Genomic DNA, 26616 nt, shown 5'->3' with positions numbered 1-26616 from the left:
TCTGTCTCAGTTTGTTCCTGATATGTTCCCTGTACTTGTTCTGCAGAACACCCCTGCTCCTACCCTGAGTTGCTTACTGAGCTCTGGCCTCTGTTTTGTGTTGCTAATCTCCTTTCTTTCCACTCAGAAGCCTCAGGCACCTACCTCTCTCTAGTGGCATGTCCAGACAGAGCTGAGGTGGCTCCTTCTGGAGGTGGAGGTTCAGGGAACCCAAACCATGGATGCTGTGCCCACTACAAGGCTCCACAAGTGGCCTGGCTAGCACAACAACAGTACAGGGTCTTCATTGTGCTGTGTTGTGTTGACTTGCTTGCTCATCTCCGTGCTAGTTTGCAGATCTTTGTCCTACAAGCTGTTTTATATTACAGATATGCCTTTTGCCAGATACTGCCCTAGCCTGGGAAACAAGACTGGGATATTGCTCAGATTGCCCAGGGAAAGCTTGTACTGTACCTGTGTGTGTAATGCATTGCAATCACTACTCCCACAAGCTCAGTGCTTTCACAGATGTTGCCACTGTTAGCCAAAAACGTAATCAATATTTAGTGGCATTTTCTATAAGGTTTACATGCTCCCTTCCTTTGCCTGCTCTCCTGGGGAGTCTTTCTGCCAGTAACTGAAGACCAGAGATTCCAACATTAGTCACAAAATTAGTGTAACAGAAAAAGCAGATGTGCAGCACAGTGAGTAGAAGAGGGAGAGTCAGAGATCAGAGACAAATATCGAATGCCCTGTGGCCCTTACACAGTGAGTTTTGTTCTGTGTGGTTCTCTAATCCTGTAGTAATAGATTCCCAAGGAATACTTAAAACAGATTAGTACATTTTAAGGCCAAAAGTAACTGTGATTGTTTAATCTGATATCCTACATAACTCAGCTCATGGACTTCCATTCAGAAACTCTAGCAGTGAGGGGGCAGTTCATCAACCCTATTTACCCAGAAACACTATTTATTACATTGGCTAGTGGTTCAACAAAACTATATTTCTTGGAGAGCCATCGGATCTCAATGTGAAGTGCATCTTGAGATGCACAATGCCCTTAGTATTACTAAATCCTCACTGAGTATTTATACTTTGTCTAACATTCCTCTTTGTAGCTTCAGTACCACTATTCACTCCCCCTGCTAAAATGATACTTTATTGTAGCAGGCTCCAAGTAGGCCAGTGTTTGGCCACAGAAGTAGCAGCCATCAGTGAAAGTCAAAAGACCTCTACAATGCACCTCTTAAGTAAATTGTTCTTTTGTCCCTGGGAGATAAAATAGGTTATGTAAGTGAAGCTGATAGTTGTTGTTATTGAAACATTAAGCACTGTCCTTTTTCTTTAACATTGTTTCTCTTTATCCTGCATGCAGGAAAGCCAACATCTTTGTCTCACTGCTGATTGATGTGGCTCTGGGGATACTGCTAATGTCCTGGCTGTACAGAAAGAATCGGATTGGCCACCTTGCTGATGCTCTTATCCCTGTGGCTGATGTGAGTCTCAACAGAACCTTTCTTCTTTTTCCTGCCATGTGTGGTGACCAGATCTTGGTGCCTGAGGTAGTTTTAAGGAGGCAGTGCCTTCTGTAGAGGTACTTCAGAGAGAGCCCTATCTCAAGTCAGGCAAATTAGGACTCTCAGAAACAGTGAAATCCTCAGATCAAGCCTACTGTGGCTGCCCAAAAGGAACACAGCTCTGCTCTGAATGTGTAGTGAATGGTAATTAGAAATGTACTGAAGGGCTATTCCAGCTCCCAAAGCAACAAGAATGTCTTTGGCACAGCTCTGTAGCAGCAGATTGGAGTCATTATCAAACCAGAGTACTTTTGTTCTGGAGTTGACAGCAAGTGTCCTCAAGTTGTTACATGGAGCATTTGGAAGAGGAAAACAATAGCCTCGGTTGAGTCTGATAAACTGCTGGAAAACCAAACTTGACAAGCAGTGCAGCTATTCTTGTGAAGAAGAATTTCATGGGAAAGTCTAAAGGCCTTAGCTAGTCAGGATACAAAACGCTGAAATCCTTTCTAAAAACTCTGGTGTGCAGGTGGTAGACAGGGGAAACTTGCTGTGTCCTATGCTTTTCTCAAACATCAACTCTTCTTGCCCACTGAGAACCCTCAGTATCAGCATAAATTCATGAAGAATAAGTATGACTCATAATATCCTCATTTTCTGGTGACACATTTTAAGTGTATCACTCCAATATATCTGTTTAATTGTAATAAGGAACATATAATGTACTTCAGAGGCTGGAGACCAGACCATTAATCTGAAGTTAGCTCCATTTTAAGAGCTTCTTTGTCTTGGGAATATGTGTGCAACCAGTGTTGAGCACTGACATGACCCTGCACAGCCTAATCCCTTCTTTGCCCACTTGCCTTTCATTGCTGGGAGATAAGGTGGATCTTTCCATTGGTTTCTTTCTAGCAGCTGGAGGTCCTCTGTTTACTCTTTCTCCAGTTTCTTAGTTGGGAGAAATTTTATTCTGATTAGAGAATTCCAGCAACAGTATATTTTCTCCTACTCATCTTATTGTCCTTGGGAAGAGCTCAGGAGCTGTTCCCCTGCTGATGATCTGCTTGGTCCATGTCTAAGATTTGCAGCGTCACAAGCCACATGTCTCTAATAATTCTTGCACATACTCTGCTTTCAGAAAGTGTGTAGCCAGCATGGCTGTGGATCATCATTATTACTATTTTTGTTATCTTTTCTAGTGAAACTTCTAAGGGTGGCATGTTTCACATTCTCTTCAGCAGCAGCGATGTGGTAGTAGAAAAGATCGCAATTCTTGGAATACATTTGATCTTGTAGTTTTTGAGCTAAAAACTAAAAATCTTTTGGTAAGACTTAGAAAACAGTCTTTTCCCTTACAGATATTTCAGCTGGGAAAGTTCTCTAGAGCTCTTCCTCAGGTAAGTGTCTAGCTCTCAGAAATCTGATTTCTTAAAAAATCCGCAAGGAAGTGGCTTTTGGCTGTGATCCTGTTTTCACAGTTGGCTCCAAGAAGCATGCCATCTGCCCAGTGTCTTTGGCAGATGGATGATCTCTATGTTCAAGGTGTATCTGATCACAGCACCTGTCCTGGATGGGCTTGCTTGTGAGAGCTCGTTCATTCCTCTTTCAATAATTTAACTCATCTGTCAATCTGCTTGCACATCACAGTGTCATTTATTTCCACCAGGTCTCCTAAGTAGGCAGACTTCAGGATCACCAAGAACTGTTCACTTACTTTCTGGAAGCATTAACTCCCACTGCTATGGGTAGCATGGTATTCAGTTTGTGCCTCTTTCTTTTCTGCAGTATCTCCAAGCTTATTGGTTCAAGCCACTTACAGTTCCTCTTACTTTCCAGCCTTGCTTTCTTCTTTTAAGAGTATTAGATTGTGGACAAAAAGTCATTTGGAGTCCTTTTACTGCCTTCAGTGGGCACTGATTCTTGTGCATTTCAGGCCTTAAAAAATACAGAACTGAGTGATCCCAAAATATGCCAATGACTTCAGCATGTGGTGTGCAAGCCAGCATAACTTTGTTTTCCAGTATGACAGCAAAATCTCCTCTTAGCCATTCAATAGTAGGTTTCCACTTTGCTGCTGAGTCTCCATCTGGTACACATTATTCCCATCACTTTGAACTTTCTCGAGTGCTTATGTGTTGCCAAATTCGGTAATATAGACTTTCCTATGTGCAGGATGAATGACTTTTCCTTCCCTAGTTCTCCTTGCTATTCTGTTTCTGATAAGTGCCCCAGATCTGATGATGGCATTAACCTTCTTTCATCAGTGTATCAGGTAGTAAATAAAATATTATATATATAAAACCATATTGATTTGCTTGTTTTTTTTTTTTATATTGACAAACTTTTACGTTTGTGGGAGCTGGATACAGTACATACTTTTTCTGCCTTCTTCTGGCAGTTCCAACCTATCACTCCCAGAAGTCCTGTTGTCTGCCCCTCTCTGTTTTTTTATTTTTTAATATTTTATGTTAATTGAAATCCAGCTGCCAAACTGTAGCTTAGACTTCTTTTGCTGTGGCTTCCCCCCCTGCCCCACCCTCCCCAATCAAACATCTCTCTGGAAAGAAACAGGAGCAGGTAAGTTATTTTAACCCTTGCCAGCTGCCAGGGTCACAAGCTCAGCTTGCTTACGTGGGGATCAAGCCATATTCCTTGGCTGTCATTCATCATCCCCTGATATAATGGTTCTCAAATCAGCACTTAGCTGGCAATTGTTGATTATGCACAAGACATCACGGACTGCAGTTCCCACTTTCACTGCTTGATGAGCTGTGCTGACTGTAATAGCAAATTGCTTTTGTCAGTATATGAAGCAGATGTGATTCAGAGACACCTGGGGAGCAGCTGTCTGCAATATGAAGGATGGATTATTGAGCAGGCTTTCAAAACCAAGCATGGAAAATGTGAATAAACTGTAGGTGCCCTCACAACTCCTACCCTTTTTCTTCCTGCTCATACCAGGCTCCCCAATGGCAGTTGTGGTTTTTGCTTTCCTTGATACAGCCTTTTAAAAAAAAAATCAACCAATTGAAAGTGCTGCATTTTTCTGTTTTGTAAAGAAGAAACTGCTTATAAACCATCTTTTTTCTTTCACCTCTTCCATCCTAGCTGTGTTCTCATCTCCTTAAGCTGTAATATCTTTGGAGCAGTGTCATAGATCATACCTCCCAAAATGTTACTGGGCCTTAGTGATAATTGAATGTAAGCTCCTATTCAGTCACGTTCTGCTAATCTGTAAACCAAGCAGAGAGAACACCTCCTAGAAAGCATGCTTAGATGTCAGTTATAAAATAGTGACACTTAGAGCCCCAAACCCCTGCAACAGGCACAGGGCAAATGTGTATGGTAAGAAGGGCTTTGCTTTCTCTGACCTTCACTAGAGCATATGCATAAATATTCTGTTCCCTTATATTGCGATAGATAGAGCTAAGCTGCATAAAACCAATGTGAAGCAACCTTTCTTTAAGAGACTATAGAAAAACCCAAGTGATAAACAGAATAAAACAGATAATTTAGAGTGGTAGACCTGTATGTCTTTCTCTGTTGATGCCCCATCACCACCAGAGCCTCTGTATATGAAGTCTAGCAAGTAGATCATGACTGAAAAAGAAAATATTTCCGCAGTGATCTAATCTAAACCACATTAGTTTCAGTCTCCAGGTTAGTAATGTCCCTACAGCCCCTTAATGAAACAACTTCCATGTAATACACTGTATTTCATTTATTAGTACTAGGTACATTCAGTATTCATGACTGCAACAAGAGGATTGGACTTCCTAGTCACCTTTTCTGAATCTGCTTGCTATTGATCAGTCCTAAAATATATAATAGGAAAACATCCTGCAATGTTATGACTTATGACCTTATTTTGAAAGGCTTTAACCAGCTAAGTAACAACAAGTTAGGGCACCTTGTCAAAGCTGCAATGCCCTGTCAGATTTTAGAGGCATCTCTGGAATTGTAACTCTCAGAAATATTCAGTGCTGGAAAACAGCCTTGCTGAAGAAGTGCTTTCAAGCCTTTAAATATTTCATTAAAATCCCAAAATACTTTTTCTAACTTACATCTCCAACACTTTAAAATATTAAAAGCAGTCTATTTATAAAGTAGCTAACACTTCTTTTTTCAGCAGCAAAGGTAAGATCCATGAGTTCAAGCCAGTTCTGATTTGCAGTGAGATATTTTAAGGATTGTTGAGGTAGAGGGAAAATGAATGAAACACAAAGGGAACCCTCTTGTTAAGTGAGTTTTTGATTAAGCTGAAGATGGAGCTCAAAACTTTGCCACTACATTAAAAGTACATGTTTACAAACTCATTTTATAATGATTGTGTTGGTTAATAAATAAAATTGAATCATTCTTTGGAAATCATTTGCCTACAGGGAAATTATGCATGTGAACGTTGGGGAAAGTAGGCTACAGTGCATTAGTTTCAGGTCTTGATTCTTGTTATCATGATTCTTCTGCACACGCATAGTTTTCACTGAAACTCACATGCATGGTCTTGATTATGACTGGGATTTTCAGAGGCTTTCACTCAATCTCAAACACTTGCAGGAAAGTGTTAGAGGTCACTTCTCCCATGTATGTTCCCCACCTGTTTGCTGGAGGCTACCACTCTCAGCTACCTCGACTAACAGTCTGGTGAATGGGCTTCACCATTGATTTCAGCTTACCTGAAGAGGTCAAGCTGAACTGCTACAGCTGAGGAGCAGAGCCACCCTCTTCCACCCTGCCTACTGCAAGAAGGGGGCAGAGGAATGGGATGGGATGGAGAATTAAAATCAGTAAATAAAATCAGCCTAGGATTAAATCACCAGGGATTGTGAGTCAAAGCTTTCAGTGACTTGGGTAGTGAACTCACTCAAGCTTTGTTCTCAGTGATTCAGAGGGCTTCTTTTCCACTGGAATGTGATAGGTATCTCTCCCAGAAACCTGCAATAGAGACAAGATAGTGAGAGTGCTACTGTGATAAGCAGTAAGATAAGCTGAACAAGATCAGTGCTATACACCACAGTTAATCTTGCCTAATATACCTCCGAGTATAAACAAAGTCTGTCTATATGTAAAGTATGCTTATATAATTATATTTTCTACCCTGCTGTAAACACGCAGGTTATCTGGTGTAAAAATTCACCTTTCCTGTCCAGGGGTGCACCACCCTCTTGCCCTTTAAAAATCCTGATAGCCTTCTCTGTAGTTAGATTGCTCTCTCTGTTCTGACCGTTCAGTTGTCTGTATAATGAAGTTGGTTTGTGCGCTTGTATTTGCCCATCTCCCACAAGAAGTCTCAGTACATCAAGAAGTCATACTGTGCAAGGCTACCAGAGATGGCCAGAAACAAACACTAGGTTCATGTTTCCAGCACTGAGACCATTTAAACAGATCAGCTTCCTCTTGTGCTGTTATGTTTAGTTATTTGCTCATAAAGCTGCATTTCTGATTTAACTAGTTGTCTACAAAATATTTCTTTGCTTGCATGCTTTTTTTTCCCCATTGTTTTTAGGGTGTAGTGAGAATACTTTGTATGATGGGGGGAGCAGGTTCAGTACACTGGACCTATTCAATATAGTAATAGTCTTTTATCTCAGGTGCCTCATTTCTTTGTTTGTAGCACATAGCTAAAGAGCTCCAGGACCTGCTCCAGTGGCTAATGGGAGCACCAGCTGGACTGAAAATGAACCGAGCTTTGGATCAGGTTTTGGGTCGTTTCTTCCTTTACCACATCCATCTTTGGATTAGTAAGTACAACTGTTTAACTTCTCAGCCTGCCCTTTCATCTCTTCCCTCCCAAATGTTTAATGTTTGCCTAGAGGTAAATAACGAATCAAAGTGCACTACTGCAAGCGCATACTCGTCTGTGAGTCTTTCTGCTCTGGGAACTCAAGCCAAAGTTGGATTCCCACACAAGAAAGTCGTGCATATTAAATAAAGTGCTTATCCTGATGCTTTGCAAATAATGCAAGTCACAGCAGAACTTATTTTTTGGTGCTGTTGACGGTTAACGTCCAAGGGAAATTTTTAGTTCTTATGTAGGCTTTTGTAGTCTTTGCCCTGTAAGAGGTAGTTGATAGGATAGGGATGAGAAGTGTTATCTTAGGACATAAATGCAGACCCTATCCTGTCACTGACTTCTGCTTAGTGCATAGTACTTTGGAGCTTTCTGTGTATATATTCCCTCCTTGAAATAATGCATCCCTGTTATCCTTGATAAGTATATTGATGAAGGGAAATAGTCGTGATGGTCATGAGTTCCTTACTTATTTGGACTACTTCTGCTCACCTATCAAGTATACTCTCATTTCTGTGGTTTTGCTCGATTTTTATGATGAAAGAGACTGTGTGCCTCTAGACTGTGTGCCTTTCATGGGTTGTTTTGTTTTATAAAATTATTTTTGGATAGCTTTTATGGGAATAGGAAGTATAAGGGAAATTGTTTCAGTGAAGGTTGACGTGTGCAGTTAAAATGTAATTAGGAACCTGGACACAAATCCAGAAAAATAAATTGCATGTGGAGTACGGTGACTCCTATGTTCAAGTTGGGCATGTGCCCCCCTTTCTCACAGAGCTGCCACGCCTGGATGGAGACCTAGGAGGAAAGAGAATTTCTGCAGGCCCTCCTAAATAGAAGATGGCCATCTGAAGAAATTTCCTAGTTTTACTTCCATGTGGTCTTATCTATGATTTCTGGAGCAATGTTCTAGGACAGGGTCTTTTGGAAAAGAAGATGTTTCCGTCAAATGTCCTTTTCTTACTCTAACGCTCTGTGATGTCCACTAGGCTACATTCACCTGATGTCTCCATTCATCGAGATGATCCTCTGGCATGTTGGTCTGTCAGCTTGTCTGGGCCTGACTGTGGCTCTTTGCATCCTCTCTGACATCATTGCACTTCTGACCTTCCACATCTACTGCTTCTATGTCTACGGAGCCAGGTGAGTTGATCTCTTTTATTTGTATCTTAAGTACATTTGGAGAGAAGGGTGAATGCATGCACACAGGGCATGTCTTTAATTTGTGGAGTACTGCAGCTAACAGCTCTCTGCTGTGGCAGATGTTTACTGCTGATGCTGTCAAAGCCTCTTGCTAAACTAGATGGACCCTCATCATACAGAAGCGCTAGCGAAAAGCAGGTATCCAGGATACCTGGGCCACAGTGGCTTGATTCCTCGCCAAAGAAGCCACAAAACCTAAACCTTCGTATGTCAAATCTGTGGGATATTCAATCATTTATCCCAGACCTAGGTATCATACTGGGTACGGTCATTCCTGGTGTAGCTCTTTTAAATTCACAGTTTAAGCTGAAAATTAATTTATTGCCTTCTTTTATGCGTGTAGAAGCGATGGCCACAGCAGTACAAGCAGCCTATCTTTCAATTCTCTTGCATTTAATATTTACTTATTGAGGTAGTGACCTGGAAAAAATAAAACTACATAAGAGGTGGAGTGCGATAAAGCAGTTCTTGCCATCCCTTTGATTCCCTCTTTTTAGCTGTACCCTACCCAGTAGTTTTGAGGAAAATTGGAGGAGAGGAGGAGGAAAGGGAAACCCTTGTACTTCTGGAGAAGCCCAGTCCCTGACTGTGCCCTGCTTTAGAGGGCCTGTCTGCTCATGGAGCCCAGCTGGCAGGTTTTGTGTTGCAGCATGGCTGTGACATCATCCCTCCATCATTGTCCAGACGTACTGAAGGGCCTCATGGCCTGGTAGCCAGGGAGAAGCTATGAGGGAGGGGAGTGAGGGGCTTTGGGGCACATTCTGGGTTTGCTGGGCACGTTGGGGTTACTATGCAAAGAGTGCAAACCAACATGCTCTCTTCGTGCTCTCCATTGACATGCGTGGCCACTGGGCATCACAGAGAGCACTGGAGAATATCTGTTCCTCTCAAGGAGAGGAGACAAGGTAATAAATAAGCCTAAAAAGTACAGAATTAGCATCATTCCTTCCCAGGATGAGAGTAGAGGGCTGTACTTTGCGAACAAAAGAAGAAATAGTAGAACTTTAGTAATAGGTAGTGTGGAGGATAGTTAGAAATATTGAGATATGATTTAAGAATCAGTTCTGTTGTGAGCATAGGGCTTACACCTGAGATCAGTAATCTCTATGCGGAGTCTCTTCCCAGCACCTCCATTTAGTGGAATTTCTTTCTTGGGCTATGAGGAGTGGATATGAGGCTTTGGTCCCTCATAACTGTGCAGTGAGTGGAAATAGGAAAAGCATTTTCCCTGCTGATTGCTTTTCCTGTATGAGCTGCAGGGAGCCAGTCTGCCAGCCTCAGCTCTCTCTGTTAGAAGTAAAGCTGCTGCAGCTCTTTGTCTTGAAGCTGGCAGCAAACCGCCCCTGCTGTGCCTGGTGTCCCTTGTAGAAGCGATACCAGTCACCCACTTCCACAAAATCATCACAACACCTTGTGTTTGTGCAGCTGGCAGAAGAGTTTGCTGGTTCAGGTGATGGTGAAGTCTAAGATCCTCTTCTGAAACTAACCACACAATGAAATGAAAGTGGGCATGTGTGTGCAGGTAGCCCGCAAAGGTGGGGCAGGTGCTAAATGAGATACACATGCTTGTATTATGTCATGGTGCACAGGGGAGAAGGCAGGTGCAGCCTTAGTCAGAGCCACAAGGCAGGTGTGCACCAGCAACATGAAGGAGTTGTCCTGGGCACCCTTTTACCTAGAGATTAGTGCACTGAGCTGTGCCTGCCAGCCCTTTGGGGGCACCCTGCCAGTTCCTTGAAGCAGTTAGTGTTCCTCAAACCAGATTACTCTTTTGGATAAGACTCCTTGCCACTGCTTTCACAGTGCTGTCTTGAAGTTTGAGCAACTGTTGCACTTTATCTAGGCTAGTTAACCAGGCTACCTTTAGTAGATCAGACTCTCAAGCTCTGTTCTGTCCCACAGATTGGCTGTGTCCCCCTTCTTTACATCCATTTATGTTGGAGACTGCTGCCCAGGGTTTGTTTTGCCTCCTCTCCATTCCAGGCGCTCTTTTCTGCTCTATCAAGTTATTCTGGAGGTGTCTTTATTTCTCACCTTTTATTACCCCAAGCTTCTCCCACTGTTGCCATTTTCCTGGGAGGCAAGTAGCTTCGAGTATTGTAGTACCAACTTGCTAAAGCCTGATGATGAAAGGATGTGATGGGGGTGCCACCATCCATTTAGTTGCTCTCTTCCCACTTTTCCAGATGTTTGAAACTGTGGTTTTCTAAAGCAGTTGCCAGAGACTCTAGTCTTCTCCTATTTACTCCTTTGCCTCTCTGTGCTATGTAGGCAAAATTGAATTGTATTGACTCAGATGAGAGGGGCAAAGCTTTGGCTGCTGCTGCCATAGAAAGGGTGTGAAGTGAGGGGAATGGGGTGGATATAAACAGGAGAGACCAAGGTGAGCTCTGGGGAGTAAGCTTGCTGCTTATTTTGCTACAGTGAAGGTGGAGAGAGGTGGAAAGGCAGGAGACTGGTGATTGCTGCTGCTCATAGTGTCCTCCCTCCAGCAGAACTTGCTCTTCCCCATACACCAACTCCACCATCAACAGTAGCAGAAATCCTACAATCAAGAGCTCTGTCATAGCCAGGGGCATAGGCATGGCTGTTACCCTCCACTGATCCATAGCTTTCAGCAGTAGCCTGCTTTGCCCAAGGGGCAGCGCACGTACAGATGACTGAGCAGTTAGTATTTTATCTGCATCATACTTGTGTTGATTTCTTTTGCCTCCTCGAGTTCTGTGGAGTCAGTGGGTGCATGAGTGTGATGATGACAGCTGCTTTGTGTTGAAGGTCAGGAGCTCACAGCTCTAATTCACAGTGTCGTCTTTTTGCTCAGGCTCTACTGCTTGAAAATTTATGGCCTGTCGTCTCTCTGGCGCTTGTTCCGTGGGAAGAAGTGGAACGTCCTCAGACAACGGGTAGATTCCTGCTCCTATGACTTGGACCAGGTAGTGCTACAATGCTGGGGACGTGCTGCAGAACACTGCTTGCAGGCAACATGACCCTATTCTGCTCTGTTTAGTATTGAGATACAAACCAAAGGAGGCTTTGTAGTGCGCCAAAAAAGTGCACGTCTTCGCACTTTGCATCCTTGGACACTGCTGCCTTACAGCACCCCTTCACTTCTCTGCATGCTCACAGGACCTAATTCTAGGAGGTGATGAGCACCTGCAGGGTGCAGTTCACCCTTGTGAATTTCAGTGGGTGCTGCAGATGCTCACAACCTCTCTGAGCATGGGTGGGGGAGTGATTATAGGGGAGGGAGGCAATTTAAGAAGTGGTGCTCAGGAGTGTTGCCATAGTAACAGACTTCCTATAGTTTCTATTAAAAGGCCCTGTTTAATTCGTGTTGCTTTGGAGCCTGGCCCACACATTTTCACTGGAACAATAAATGCAGTTTTTTTGTGAAACAGTGCATCCTCTTTTTAAAATCTGAAATTCCAGATAGAAGTTCAGCAGGTGCTGCCTGCTCTCTGCCTGCAAACATGACTACGATGTCTCTGAGTAAAAAAAATCATAATGATAGTAATATCTGTTTTATTCTTTACCACAAGTCAGCATTTTACAGCTCTGGGTGCTTTTTGCTGGGAATTGTAGATATCATGATAAATATATGGAGAGGCTGGCTCATCTCTCTGCAGCCTTCTTTGCAATCTCTGTTGCAGTGCTGTTTGGTAACTTCCAGGGCCAGAGCTTCTCCCTCAGTTGCAGCATACAGGCTTAAGCCTCTTACATCACAATGGAAGAGCTATTTTTCTTTTTCTGTAGTGATGGAAAAGTAAGAGTCTCTGTGTCAGGAAGGTAATTTACGTCAGTGCTCTGTCCCTGTGTACTTTGACAATGATTAGTTTGGCACTTCAAGCTTCATCCTGCTGCTATGGAGCCAGTGGGAGTTTTGTCATTGGCTTGGATGGGAAGAGACATTCAAAATAGGCCTTAAAAGACTTACTGAGATGCTAAGCAACGGCAGTGGAGTGATGGAGGAGGGGAGAGACAACTGTTACGAAGAGAAGTGAGCCAGGGCTGGGTTATAATCTATTTCTAGTTATACACTTAAAGCTAGGATGTCGATCTGCCTCTGGGACAGGACTGTCTGGGTGTTTTCTTTCATAAGATACCATGGCCATATTCTCTTTCTCAAGAAATGGCAGTGCCTTGTGTTTTTATATCTTCTCTGTTCTGGAAGTTATGACTGAAAATTGAAGAGTCAGATCCTCATCTGTCACAAGTCTGCATTTCTCCATTGATTCCAGTTGGAATTAGTTTGATTTCGGCCAATTGGACTGGCCCGAAATAAAAATAACTTGCTCTGTGGGCAGAGGAACTAGTGATACCTGCTTTCCTATGGATTTTTCTCCTTTATCCCCTAAATATTGCTCCTCTTTGCCCCAGTAACCCCAGCTTCTTTCTCCCTTTTGCCCTGTTTCCTGTGACAGCCCCGCTGAGCAAGAGGCAGAAGTTCTGGGCCTGCACTGGAGCTGCAGACATGCTGACCAGCCAGCTGGCTGCTGCCAGTGGGAATGTTTACTAACCAACTTCTGTCAGCTTTTCCCTAAAAGGAGACATTAATCGGGTCTCTTGCCTTTCCCCAGCTGCCAGTTCTGGTAAAACATGGAGGAACAAAAACACTTTTCAAATTGCTGCAGAATTGCCTACCAAATTTCTACTTCTTTCTACCCTTCCATCTTTTTCAGGTAAAAACTGGCCAATGGTTTTAAAACTTATGGGGGCAGAGAATGGACAGACAGCATGATCACCTAAGTCTTGTTTCCTAAGGAAGCCAGCCTAAAATAGGAAATCTTGAGTATTGTCTATAAAGGAAAAAATGCTGTCGGGATCTATATTATTTATCCTTCCAAAACAGTTTGTTAACAATCTTGCAAACTCTCATTGTCTCACTGTTTCCTATTCTTTTATTTCTATTTTGTTTTATTTTGCCATTGCGCGGCTAATGATTGTTTGTTTTTTTCCCCTTAGTTATTTATTGGCACTTTGCTATTTACAATCCTGCTGTTCCTTCTGCCTACAACTGCACTGTATTATTTGGTGTTTACCCTGGTAAGATTTAACCCTTAAAGCCAGTCACATACGATCTTCTGAGATATTTAAAAAGGGTTTCCTAGTCATTTACTGTCATCCACAAAGAAAATATAATATTTGTCTGAGTGTCCCAAGAAGGGTTGTCACACAGCTTTCATAGTCCAAGTAAGTGGAATTAAGGATACATATTTGTGTTTCTCCAAAGGGAGTTTCCAGCAAGTCAAAGTCAGCAGGACAAGCTGTTCCACTGTCTTTCACTTAAAAGTCATTTTTAATCTTTCCCTCCCACATCTGGCATAATGGCCAGATCCAGAACTTTTCTTTCTGAAAATTAACCTACTGTGTTAAATGTTCTCGGACAGGCTTTGCTAAGAGGTTTGGACTTTTTTCTTTTCTACCTCCAGTATGACCAGTCCGATTTGAGGCCTGAAGCAAAATTTTCCCCAGGCGGTAGCCTCTACATGATTTCAACATCTCTTTTGAACCATCTCTTTTCAGATGAGTTTGACAGCAAAAATAAATACATTCTGACAAAAGGAGGTGCTCTAATCGGGGGATGTAAAACACGAAGCAGGAAGCCTATTTCTCACTCCTTTGCTCTTGCTTAAATGCTCTACATGGGGTTTCTTCAGTCAGAAATAGGGTGCTCCATTGTTGGAGAGAGCGGAATTTATATTTACCAGTACAGTGATAGAATTTACTAGAAATGGAAGCCTGAATTCCCCCTTTTTAGACTGTGACCAATGAAAGTAGAATAGTTGTCATGTTTTTAGAGGTCATAGCCTCTGAAACAGTAGGTGCTTCATTATGGCTACAACCTTAGGCTAAGTTTGTCAAGGAAGCTCATGCAGTGGCTGGATGCCCAGCACTTCCACACATCAAACCCACTTTGGGAGGCTTTACTTTAGCACACAAAAATGTCAGACTGCAGATCAACTTGTGAAGTTGCAAATGTTGGTCCTACTATTTCTCTGAGACTTGCCTGTTAAAATATTTCTCTATAGCTCCGTTTGCTGGTGGTGGTTGTGCAAGGCCTGATACACTTGCTAGTCGATCTCATTGACTCTCTGCCTCTTTATTCAATCATCCTTCGGCTCTGCAGATCCTACAGGCTTGCAGGTAAGTTCTTCAGGACTGCTCAGGCAGAAATTCAGAGATTTTGCATTATGCATTTCCTTGAACTGATGCGGGGGTGGCTTGTGAATAGAAAGATGCAGGAGGCCAGAGAAGAACTGAGGTCCCAAGTGCAGAACTCCAGTCCTGAAGTTGTCCATACTGTTAACTGGTCACCCCAAAGAACAGGATAAGGATGTCAATGGAAGAAATTTGATGCTGAAACAGAATCAGAAGCACATTTATAAAGCCAGTGGTAACTAAAAGTGACACCCAAACAGGCACCTTTTTAATAAGTTCAGGGTTTTATTCCAGTTCTAGTGTACTAGGTCTGGTAAAAATTCTGAGAGTTAAACAAGCCGTTAAGCTTGGGATTTTTGGCTGTGAAGCAGTTTACAAACATATTTGGAGGATCAGCACTTTCAAAGGGCTGGATCTGCAGTGGGTATAAAGCAATGCAGCTCCTTCAGTCCTGTGCTGACTTGACTGATTATAGACCTGAACTGAGGTGTTCAGTTTAATCTCAGAGCTCTGGGTATTCATATAATCCATTCGCTTTTTGGGATTAACCTATCACCATTTTGAAACTACTCATTTTTTATCCACTTTTAGTAACTTGATTAGGAGCAGAGTAGAAGGTCATTTTGAAATGGATTTAACTGAAAACAATTATGGTTAACCCAGTTAAAATCGAGCAGATCTAAATCATCATCTCCCATCCATTTAAAGAGCATGCAGCAGGAAACATTAAATGTAAGAAAGAGTTTGGTCATTACCAAACCAAGGCCAGTCATCAAATGCAAAGGAAGCCCAAGACAACTGATAACAGCTTTGCCTGCACTGGAGCAGTGCCAAACTTGGTTCTGGGAAGGTAGAGCTGAACAGTGTTACCCAGTCTGTTGCTTTTCCATGTATGCCTTCAGCGGGCTCCTATGAATTTCCTGGCAGAAACTTCTTAACCCTTCAAGACTATCTTTGGAGAACAGGAAATACTGCTGAAGAAAACTGACACAGTAAACATCAAGTCAAAGGGCAGAAGGAAATTTTGTTGCCGTTGAGAGATATAAGGCCATATATTCCAGTCAGTCTTGGCTTACTCCTCAGTTTTCCTCAGCTGGCCACCCTCTGCAGGATAGAAAGCCTCAGTGTAGGCAGAGAGTTGTCTGCTGAGTTGAGTTTGTTACCTGACTTACTTTCTTTGTTGACTGTTTGTTTGATCGTCTTGAACATTTAAAAAGAGAAGACAGCAATACTATGCCTGCTAAATGAAGAGGCATCTTTGAAAATTTCTCTGGCCTATGTTCCTGGCACAAAATAAAAACATTTTATTGGTATGGCAACAGAAGGAGCAGTTGAATCAAAAATTCAAAGGACTTTAGAGAGTACGCTTCACCTGATGTCCATACTGCTTAGTTTTTGCCTCCCTTTTCTGCTTCAGAACTTGGATAAGATATCTTTTGGCATATGTTATGGCAGCTGGTTTTACAAGCATCATCGGGATGGTTCTGCGAACATGGATGGATAGCTTTTCCTGTCAGCAAGGTTTGAGTGCAGTGTTTAAAGTTCAGCTCAGTTCAGTCCTGGCACCTGGCCTCCAAGTTCTTTGGCTCAGCTTCTGAATAGACAAAACAATTATTATTGATGAAGCCTGGGCCAGGATAGGTGAGTAATGATCCATCCAAATGTCAGAAATACATATTGCCTTTCCACACATCTGAAGTGAAAGACTTTGGACTTTAAAAAGCCTTCTGAAAATGCGTCAAAGCTGATGTCCTCTATGCAAGAATTCTGTCTACCCAGCATTAGCTAAACGGGTGCCACCTTGGTCAGGATGGGTACACTATGATTTTGATTTAAAGTGCTAAGGCCTACCAGTGAGGTTCAGGAGTCTGGGATTCTGCGCTCACCTAAGCTACTGATGTGCTGTATGATCTTGGACAAGTCAGTTCATTTCTCTGTACTTCTCTTTCCCTCTTGCCCAATTGCCCTCTTACCTCTTCACCTTACAAACTTTGGGACAAGGTTTGTCAGTCTCAATGCATGAGACTGTCAGTCTCAATGCATAGGTCCTGTCGTGTTGGTGCCTCTGTGGTTAGTGGAAAACAAGTAAGCAATGAGCTTTCTTTAAAGTACTGTCATGTGAAACAAAACAAATGGGTTCATGTACTGACTTCTTTTGTGCCATTGATGATAATTGTGTACATAATATACAAAACCCTAGACTCTAGAGTTGGCTGGTAATTACAGAAGATAATTTAGGGTTCTTCTCTCCTGTAATGATCTGGAATAGACTGAACATTCTTGCTTTTTCTGTGAAGTGAATTGCTCCGAGGGTTCTAAGCATTATAGTAATCTATAGGTCATTCCAAAATAAATTAATTTGTAAACATTCTGTGCATATATTTTCTTAGACATTTAAGACTCTTGAACAATTAAATAGTCTAATTAAGAGACTGTTAGCTTGCTGCTGTAGAAGGGGAGTGTATGGCCATGACCTACAGAAACAGTACTTGCTGGTTAACAGACTGTTCCCCAAATAAGGCTCCAGAGTACTAGACCATATACCTGAAACTCCAGTGTTCGCTTGTCTGTGTCTACCTCTGACAGATTTGCTCTCCTAAAGAGAAGTTCCTGGAATGACTCAGACATTTCCTCTTAGCCAAAACTCAGAGTCACTCTGAGCAATTGTTCCCTTTGAGCACATTTGCTTGTCAAGACCCAGAAGACTTCAACATCTTTTGAAGCCATTGGGGAAGCCGTGTTTCAATATAACCCAGCAAAAGGCAGATCATTCCTTCCTGTCCTGCACAGAAAAGGCCTTATGATTTTGGGAGACATAGTTTAAATTAGAGCACTCTGCCTGACAAGAGAGTTCCCTCCCAGAAGAAAGAATAAACTGTAGAATTAGAATTAATTCAAAGCTTAAGAAAAAAGAGAAAATATTTTGCTCCTTTAAGTGTGTAAAAGACACATAGATACTATATCAGTGGCGCGAACACAAATGAACAGTTTTATTACTGTTTCTACTTCTGAGTCATTGTTTGATCTGTGGCAGATCATTTCTCTTGCCTTATCTTCTCACCCGTAGAAAGGAATAACAGAGCACACTTGATTGTTACAGATATGCTGAAGATGGATTGGTTTTATTTCTGTGAAGTGGTTTGAGATCATTTTTTCTTTCTTTTTTTTTTTAAAGGTTCTTTAGGCTCTTTAGTCCTAATTGTAATCTTTCTTTGAAACATTACATTAAACATTCATGTGCAGTATGTCACCCTTGGAATCTAATATCTTTTCTATTTATCTTTAAAGTACTGGGAATGTAGCAAGTCCAAGAGGGAATATAAAAGTAACAGGTTTGATAGAGTGGGTAGTGTGTTAAAAACATACAAATGCTAGGATTAATAGGCAGTGACTGCTTTGAAATATTTTTAAAGCCTCTGGGCCAGCCACTTTCCTCTCATAGTCTGAAAGGACGAGAGATTTGCACATGTGCTTGTATCCACATTAGGACAAATTAAAGGAGAGTCCTCTGTCTCTTATTAACATGGAGTTCCCGTTCCGTTTGAGGTTTGGGAACAGATAAAGATTATTGCAGCCCCTCTGTCATGATCAGTTCTTTCTTTTTGATTTCTAGGTTTTGTGCTTTCTCTAGGACTGCATTTTCAACCTGGAAGTTGAGGGCTACTTTTAATGAAGCTGAGAAAAATGCACCTCTTGCCATTAAATTTAAAATCATTACTGAGAGAATCTGTGCTTCCGGTTGAAACTTTTTCGGGGTTCACAAATCCGAGAAGATTTAAAACCTCATCTCTAGAAAATTGGTGCTCAGCCAACAGACCTGAAAAGTAAATAGCAGGTGTTTTTCTCCAGCGTAAATTTGGTTTCCCTATTCTGCTTATTTTCAGCTGGTGTAAAGTTCAGAGTTCTCGAACAGAAGCATAGAAAACCTCTTCGACTCCTTATGCAGGTAAGCCACTTTTGTGTCTTCATTTACATTTTCTACTAGAGACTTCCCCTTGGATTGTCTCTAAGATTCTTTTCTCTTCAATAGCAGTTCTGAAACTGGTCCCATGACTTGATATCTTTTTATAAAGGCCCCACTTAAAAAATTTCAGCCGTGCAATGCTGAAACAAGGGAAATATGCTTCACATTGCAATGACTGCTGTTTTCTGCACTTTTTAATGCTCTGCTTGACTCCTCAGCTTAGAGAAAATGCAGTATCCTATATGGCATGAAAAGAAATATGAATAGATATAAGAAACATGAAGCTCTGTTACTTCTGTAATTAAAAATTAATGTCATTGTCACCTCACTTCCTGGCTATATGGAGCTGTGCCTTAATAATTGCAGAATAGTGAGAGAAGCAAAAGAAGGAAACTAAAATGTCATTAATGAAATAGTTATGTGCTAAAAAAAAAAAATTCCCTTCCAGAAGTATTATAAAGCTTTAGCTATTTCATGATGCAGTCAGGATGAGAGTGTGGGTGAGAGAAGAGAAGGAAGGGCCTCCTTGTATATTCTCCTAGGTTGCACTGGCAAGGTATATAGCAAAAGGTTGCATGTGCTTTTGTAACTTTACATTTCTATGCTCTGTTGCCAGAGATAATAGAAGGAAATTTTTTTGAAAAGAAATGATCTGATAGTAGCAGTGAAGTTCTCATTATCCTTTCAGGAGTGATTGAAAAAATTCCATTTCCTGACTTTGCAACAGTCTTGCCATATCAGACAGTTGCTTTTCTTGCTCTTTGCATCCTGTGAGTCAGTATATAGATTTGTATAAAGAATATTTGGACACTGGAAGAATGTCTGTGAAGGAATTAAATACAGTTTCCCAACTCTCTTGCTTTTTTTTATCCCTAGTCCAGCCCCATTTCAGCAGAGGTTAGTTAAGCATGGAACTGGCACATCAGCTAGCAGCAATTTCAGAAGGAATCTAATCATCAGGTGTCTTCTAGAGCAAAACTATAGCATGGTCTAAGCATGCTGTCTTTCTTCTTCCTGTGCTTAGGTAGGGTAGTGGGGTAAAGACCAAAGTCTGTCATTCCCCATGCCCAGAAGACTCGATAAAAAGGAAGCTGTAGGTACCAATGGTGAGGTACAGAAACAGTTAAGAGGAGCAGAGAGTTTGGCACTAGTGTGTGAGAAAAGGTGGGTAGCTTCTCCAAAGGAAAAGGATCAGGATTTAGATGGAGTGAATCATGAGGCAGTGAATCATATTAATGTGATCAGTATTCCTTGGACCATTGCAGAAAAGTCCTTATGCTATCTAGAATATAGCATGAGTCATGAGCTCAAGAGGTGGAAGTGCTTTAGTAGATGTCTCTTTTGGCCTTCTACTCAAATAATAATGAGCAGAGAGTTGGTAAGGGCACTCTTGCTGGGAGAAATGAAAATACAGGCTTGTTTCAGAACTCCTGCTGAGTATACCGCTTTCTGACAGGTCTTTCCATAGGAAGACCTAAAAAGCCTAGAATTCTTTTTCATGGTACACGATGATAGCTTTTTTCTAAAAATTTCACAATGGCTTTGCCTCTTGTCCCCTCCCTATTTGTCTCCCTTTGGATCTGTACCTGAGGAAAGCAAGGCTGTATTTTAGTATAACTGTGGCTAAAATAATTTAAGCAATAGGTGACTGAAATGTTCACATCTATCCTTTTGAGCACTAGTAATGGATTAGAAATCAGTTGTACTGATTTTGAGAATCCGTATTCAGCTTGTGGTTCAGCCAAGTGATTATTATTTAGATACTGTCATTGCAGTGCAAAGTCCAGACACAGGCAGATGGAGGAGGGGGGATAATATTTCCTTTCCAAATGCTGCTTAAATTTTTCCAGGAAGTCTTACATAGTATTTTCATAAGGGCTTAAAATCATTTATTTTGGTACACAATAAATATTTCTGGCAGTATGGGTCAGCTGACTGGTAACCTAGCAGGAGGACATACTGAGTTTGATTCATCTGCATACCTTCTTCTAGAAATGTCATCTTTTCACAGCAACTGCTTTGAAAAAGGTTAAGCAACAGAGGAAGGGAAAAGGGAACAGTTGCATTATGAAACAAAGGATGTGTATATTATATCAGGGTATATTATAGCTTTGAACTACAGAAATTGCATAAAAGGAACTCATATTGCCACTTCCCCAATAAAACGGTTGGTTTGTGTTTGCTTGTTTCTTTCCTTTTATTATAGAAGAGGTAGAAATGTATATTGTGCTAGATTTAAAATCATCTCTTGTTATTTCTAAGTAGGCAAATACTGCCCCTCAGCACCATCACTCTGCATGGGGATGGATTTCAACCAGAAATATTGTGTCCAAATATCATCCAAATCATCCAACCCACATAGTTAATAGTCAAAGGAATATACACTGTGTATCTCCATTGTATAGCTGCAGTTCCTGTCCCCTCTGAATAAACTTGTTTTCACCACAAACATACTGCTCTGCACAGAGCTGAGGAAATAGGCAGAAACAGTTACTCAAGTTTTATTGCTGGGGTTTTTGAAGCAGGGGGTAGTTGGCAAACTGTTTATGGCCACAATGGGATTAGATTGGTTGTATTCAGAAATAATGTCCAGTAAATGCTGTGGTTAATTCTTGACCTTTAGATTGTAGACTGCATTTGAAACATGAGCTGCATTAGTTTGGATTAGATGTACCTCAGGTGGTATGAGCTCAGCTCTTACTTTTCTGATACCAATGTTCATTTTGATTACATTCAAAACTAGCTTCCTGTAAATCTGTCCGGGACTCACTTAATATCTGCCAGTGAGTCATTGTCCCACAGCCAGGCCATGCTGGATCTAGTTGTTCTTTGGCTTCCCTCAGCCTGTGTGAGCTGCTGCCCTGGCTTTTTCCTTAACTTCTTAGGGATGCTGCTGGGCACAAGCATTTTCTCCTTCTGTTTAACAAAGTTGTGCCTTGAAACTAATTTGGCGAAGGTCTTCAGGACCACTTCTAATGCCTTCGACCCTTTCCCAAAGCTCTTATCTTTTTAAGCACTCTTGCAGTCATCCTTCCCTTCTCCATGAACACCAGATAGCTGAAGCAAACTGGTAGTATAAGCAAACTCTCAGAAAACTCTTCAGGGGGCAAAATAGTCCGCTTTTGACAAAGTAATGATTGTCTGTATGTTTTTTGCTGCCTTTCTTTCCTTTTTGTACTTGGATTTTCTACTGTGAATTATGGGGTCTTTATTTTTCTGTGCAGCTGCCTGGTTGGTTCCAACGTAGCTGGACCCTTTTGCTAGAGGAGTATGACCTTCCATTTCTTTCCACTGTCCAAGCTTTCTCTAGCTCTGTTAAGTCCTCTCACCTTGGCATCTCTCAGGTTATTTTCTGAGACCCACCAATTCTATGTGATCTCTTCGCTCTTCTGGGGACAGTCTAGTGCTGTGTGTGCTTTTCATGCATCCAAATTTGGCCAGACTGTATCCCCTGGACTTCAGCTATCTCTCTGCCCTGAAGTGCTCCACTGGAATGAGAACTAACAAGCTTAATGTGCTTCCGTTGCCACTTGTCCAGCTAACACGTCTTCTGACTCCCTCATCTACCAAAAGAACAATACAGCAACTTTGTCACCATTACCAGAGGCCACGGGCTGTATGTAGGCAGAAACTCCAGATATGATCATTCAAGGGACGGTGATTGAAATCAAATTGAAAAAATGAACCCAGCCAAGGAGACTTAATTTAAGATGGTAATGAGCAGCCCTGCATAGTAAACTGTAGTATGCATCCTGATCTGCAAGGACTTGATCACAGCAGATTTTGAATAAGTGATGTCAGGTTAAACTTAAAGGATAGTTGTGGGCTCAGAGCTCTGCACGTTAAAGGAGTAGGCCAGTGAAAAAGACAGCTTAGCTGGCACATTGTAGAGGAGTTCATCAGAATCATACTGCATCCCCAGAGGAATATGCAGCTGTTTGCAATAGGCGGCCCCCATCTCCCTAACCATTACGACTTACTAAAGCAACAAGGTGACAGTTCAGCACCCTCTTATAACAAGGAGCACTCTCAAATCCTGCTGGTGCTTGCCTCTCCTTCTCTCCTTGAAAATGAGTCTAATAATACTCCTTGCCAAGCGCAATTTGTTAATGTTTCAGGATGTTATAGAAAGCTGTTTACATCTTTAAATAGCTAGAGAGGGACTTTGTGAGCAGCAGTATTGCAGGGATGTTCTAACAGAGGCTAATGCTATGCAAAAATTGTACTTACCCTCCTCATTTGTCTTTGCTTCTTACTACAACATATTTTCATTGCTACTATCCCTCTTCCTTCTCCTCGTAGATCAACCCTCTATCATATGGCACCGTGATACAGACATACAGGCTGCCAACTTACAGCTATTACCCCAAGGACTCCTGGACATCCCTCTGCAAGAAGCTGTTCTTTGGAGACCTGATCTACCCTTGGAAGCACAAAGGAGAGAAGCAAGACTAAAGAAAGCAAAGGAGCCAAGCTTGAAAGACTTGGCCAGAAAAAAATACTGAATCCTAATGCTTAGAGCCAGCACAGCTGCTGGATCCCTTTAATTAGATTTTAGTAACATGTGGGAGGGGCTCAATTTTTAAAGGCAAGTATTTTTAAACATTCTTGTTCAATTTTCTCCTTCCCCTACACTGTGTTTGAACTGATTTGGTTTCCAGGCAGTTTCCTGTTCATGCAGTGATATTCCACCCTAGATTATAACCTGTCTGCCTGTTGGCATCAGGGAACAATGATCATTTTTAAAGCGAAAGATTAAGCCCATCAGTGCCTCGTGGAACCAGCATTTAGTGTAATCGAGGAAGTAGTTCCTGAATGGCTTGGTAATTTATATATCTTTCCATGTAAATTCACAGGACCATATTAAAACAGCCCTTGGGGTGGTTCAAAGCCATAGTGTTGAGGCATGTTATGCCTCTGGGTATTTTGGATCTTTTGTGCTTCAGTATTCAAGCCAGCTGATCAAAACCAGCAAGGAGAATCAGCTCTTAGAGCCACACACTGAAAACAGTACAGCTGGGTTATCTGGGCTCCTAGGATATTTATTCTTTTGCCTCTGGTTGGGCTTGGATTCACCCCCGTTGCAGGAGCAGAGCAAGGTGCTGAGCATAGAAACCACAGGGACTGGAGGCCCAGAAACACAGAATGCTGTGCATCTGAGCCTACATGAGAGACAGAGGGTCTTGTCTACATTTTCAAAAGCAAATAGTGATTTGAGGAAAGCTGAGCCTTAAGCTAGCACCAGAACTGGAAATGCAGAGAGTGCAGCCTCAAACCCTAGACAGCTCAGGTGTAGGTGGCAGCTGAAGAGCTCTGTGCCCTACCAAGGTTCAGGGCTTCTTTGCTTAGTCGTGATGTAAGGCAAACACAGCTTTGGTGAATCCAGCCCCAGCTGGTGTGTGTACAAGAGGCCTGCAGCAACCTTGCATGTTATGTGGGTTGACCAGCTCAGGGAAGTGCGTGCTGCACTCCCTTATGGGGTCACCACATCCCTCTATTTCTCAGGGCCCAGATAAGAGCCTTTCAGTGTGGTGCCTCATCTTTTGCACCTTCTGAAGCTTTTGAAGTTTACTCAGATGAAGCATTTGAAGCCACTTCTTACCCTGAAGATGTAGACACATTTCTCTCAGGAGAATTTTCTTGCTTCAGATACTACCTCCGCAGTACAACAGTGCTTGGCTTTTCTGTGTCCCGTTCTACTTGTATATTCATTTTGATGTCTCTTCCTCCTTCAGGGGTGTCTTCTATTCTCTGTCTTGGGGAGGGTGCTCCTATGCACTTGTGTACTGTTCCACTGTGTATGTTATTGCTGTGTAGACATTTACATACAGTTGTAACTTGGAAGTACACTTTCCCCTGCTCTGTTTGCTCCTCTTGCCCTGGCTTAAGCAGTGATGTTGTATCTCTACATCCTGTTGCCACTTTGCACCCCTGAAGTGACTGCATTAATTGGCAGGTGAAAAGCCATGCTGAATCCTGCCCCCTCTTCCTCTGCCCCAGAGTGCGCTCGCGCGCTCTCTCTCTCTCTCTGTCTCTCTCTCTCTGTCTCTCTCTCTCTGTCTCTCTCTCTCTCTCCAAGGAAACCGAGGAGTATGTGTGTTATGTCTGCATTGCTCAGCCCTTCTCTGGAGGGCTGCCTGTGTATTCCAGCGTGACTAGATCAAGGCAAGCCACAGCTAATCTGCTGGAGCAAAAGGCCATCAGTAAGAGGGACATATGAGGCTTTAGTAGCCTTCAGTCAGCACCTCCACTGGCAGGATAACTGGAGGAGGAGACTTCTGCACTGTCCCATGTACTCATCCATGTACTTGAACTTAACACAGGATGGAAGGGGTTTATGGTCCCAGGAATGTAGGCTGCCTCAATACATCCCTGATCAGATATATTGTATTTTTCTGTAGCTACTAACAGGCTCTCATGGTACAGCTGCTACCTCTTCAGCCATAGCTTGGTCAGAGCAAAATGAAGCTCTGTAGGCAGGTTTTTGATCCAGATGTTCTTTAGCAGGCAAATGCAGAAACTGTGAGGTTTTTACAGTTTTCTTAAGGATGTCATGAGGGGAGGTAATATTACACAGGCACTGCTACCAAAAGAAAATTTCCTATTTCTTTGATCCAGAGGAAAAGGGAGTATCATTGAAATAAACTAATGTGGCAAAACCCCACCACCACCACAGGCTTTGACTGGAGCATTGTCTTGTCACTGGCTGTAAGCAGTGGAGAGATCTGTGTTCTGTAACAATCACTGCTTAAAACTTATGTACAAACACAGTGTCTTCTTGTTTTGGAATATCAATGTGCAAGTATTTCTCCCCAGTCCAGGTTTTGAGTAAGTCCAGATTGTGATCCATTTAAAGGGTGACTGGTGTAAATGATGTCTCCTCTTCAGCTTAAGTCAGACTCTTTGAGAGCCATCCTCACCTGGCCACTCATCAGAGTAGATTTACACTTTACCTCCCTCTCATGTTTTCACTGTAGTAGCTAAATGATATTCCCCCCATTTCCTCCCATGCCTGCGTAGTTTGGTTTACTAGCTGATGAGCAAAACTTTTTTGGAGGGACGAGGGGGGTCTTGTGAAAATAATATTCCTACTGGCTTTTAAAAATTTATGAGACAAAACAGCTCACAGTGGTCATAATCATGGCTGACCTTTGGGATCAAATGACCTGAAAGCCCCAGAGACAGCACACAGCCATTAAAACTGGTAAATGTAACCTTCCTATTGGGAATCTGCCAAACATATTAGATATTCCAGTGTTAAATCTGTTTACTAAAGACTGGTACCAACTCAGGGAACGGTAAAATATCAAACTGACAAAAAGTTCCTCCATCAGCTCACGACCCTGAATCTTTGTGAGACAGAGTACTTTGAGTAACCCATCTAGGAAATATAAGCTTCTTGTGGGTGTGATTCTCCTGTTCCTGAGTCACGCAGAACCAGTGCCTGAGCTGTCTTCTCATTGGTACTCATACTCTGAATTCTTCTTGCCCATGACAGTATTTGAGCCTATGAATTTCTTCTGCTGCATGTTTGCTGTGTCTCTCCTCATCTTTTTCAGTCACTAATGTAGTCTTCCCCTACCCTGATTCTGCACAGAGACTTTACAACTTGGCAGACATCCTACTCAGGAACATTTGACTTTATGTCATCTCTCTAATTAGAAGGTAGGATCAGCACCATCTTCCACAGCAATGCAGACTGTGTGGCCTAGCACTGGCATTTACTTTGGGAAGAGATTGCCAGTGTGGTTATTGCACTAATTTATCCTCAGATCCATATTAGCTAGCTCTCTAGTCCTTGGATGAGAAGCTGTTGAAACTTTCCGGCCTTCTCTTATTCCTACCACACACCCTGTTATAGCAGGCAACAAGCAGTCTTTGTCAACCATCCTTCGAAGACTGTAGTCTTGCAGACTTTTTTTTAATACTGCACCTCCTTATTATTATTTCTTCTGCCTTATGGTTGCCAGTTCTAGAACAAATTTTTATATGTCTCTTTACA

At 42.1% G+C, this 26616-nt stretch overlaps 1 protein-coding gene across 6 annotated transcripts in view; it reads left to right on the top strand.

The window, feature by feature from the left end:
• Window positions 1-25284, top strand: part of PIGQ (phosphatidylinositol glycan anchor biosynthesis class Q) — a 36861-nt gene extending 11577 nt beyond the window's left edge. For 4 of the 6 annotated variants that reach the window (XM_068908342.1, XM_068908343.1, XM_009672083.2 and 1 more), the window contains exons 4-11: window positions 1356-1476; window positions 7112-7238; window positions 8278-8431; window positions 11313-11424; window positions 13454-13534; window positions 14521-14635; window positions 18535-18596; window positions 22917-25284. In XM_068908342.1, the coding sequence (XP_068764443.1) occupies window positions 1356-1476; window positions 7112-7238; window positions 8278-8431; window positions 11313-11424; window positions 13454-13534; window positions 14521-14635; window positions 18535-18596; window positions 22917-23069 (925 nt within the window). In that variant the 3' untranslated portion in view covers window positions 23070-25284. Of the gene's footprint in view, window positions 1-1355; window positions 1477-7111; window positions 7239-8277; window positions 8432-11312; window positions 11425-13068; window positions 13171-13453; window positions 13535-14520; window positions 14636-18534; window positions 18597-22916 lie in introns of all 6 variants that reach the window. The other 2 variants (XM_068908340.1, XM_068908341.1) reach the window with 1 other exon arrangement.
• Window positions 25285-26616: the final 1332 nt, after the last annotated feature.

Source organism: Struthio camelus, chromosome 15 (assembly GCF_040807025.1).
Source record: "Struthio camelus isolate bStrCam1 chromosome 15, bStrCam1.hap1, whole genome shotgun sequence".
Lineage (NCBI taxonomy): Eukaryota > Metazoa > Chordata > Aves > Struthioniformes > Struthionidae > Struthio > Struthio camelus.
This window is presented reverse-complemented; position numbering and strand designations above follow the sequence as displayed.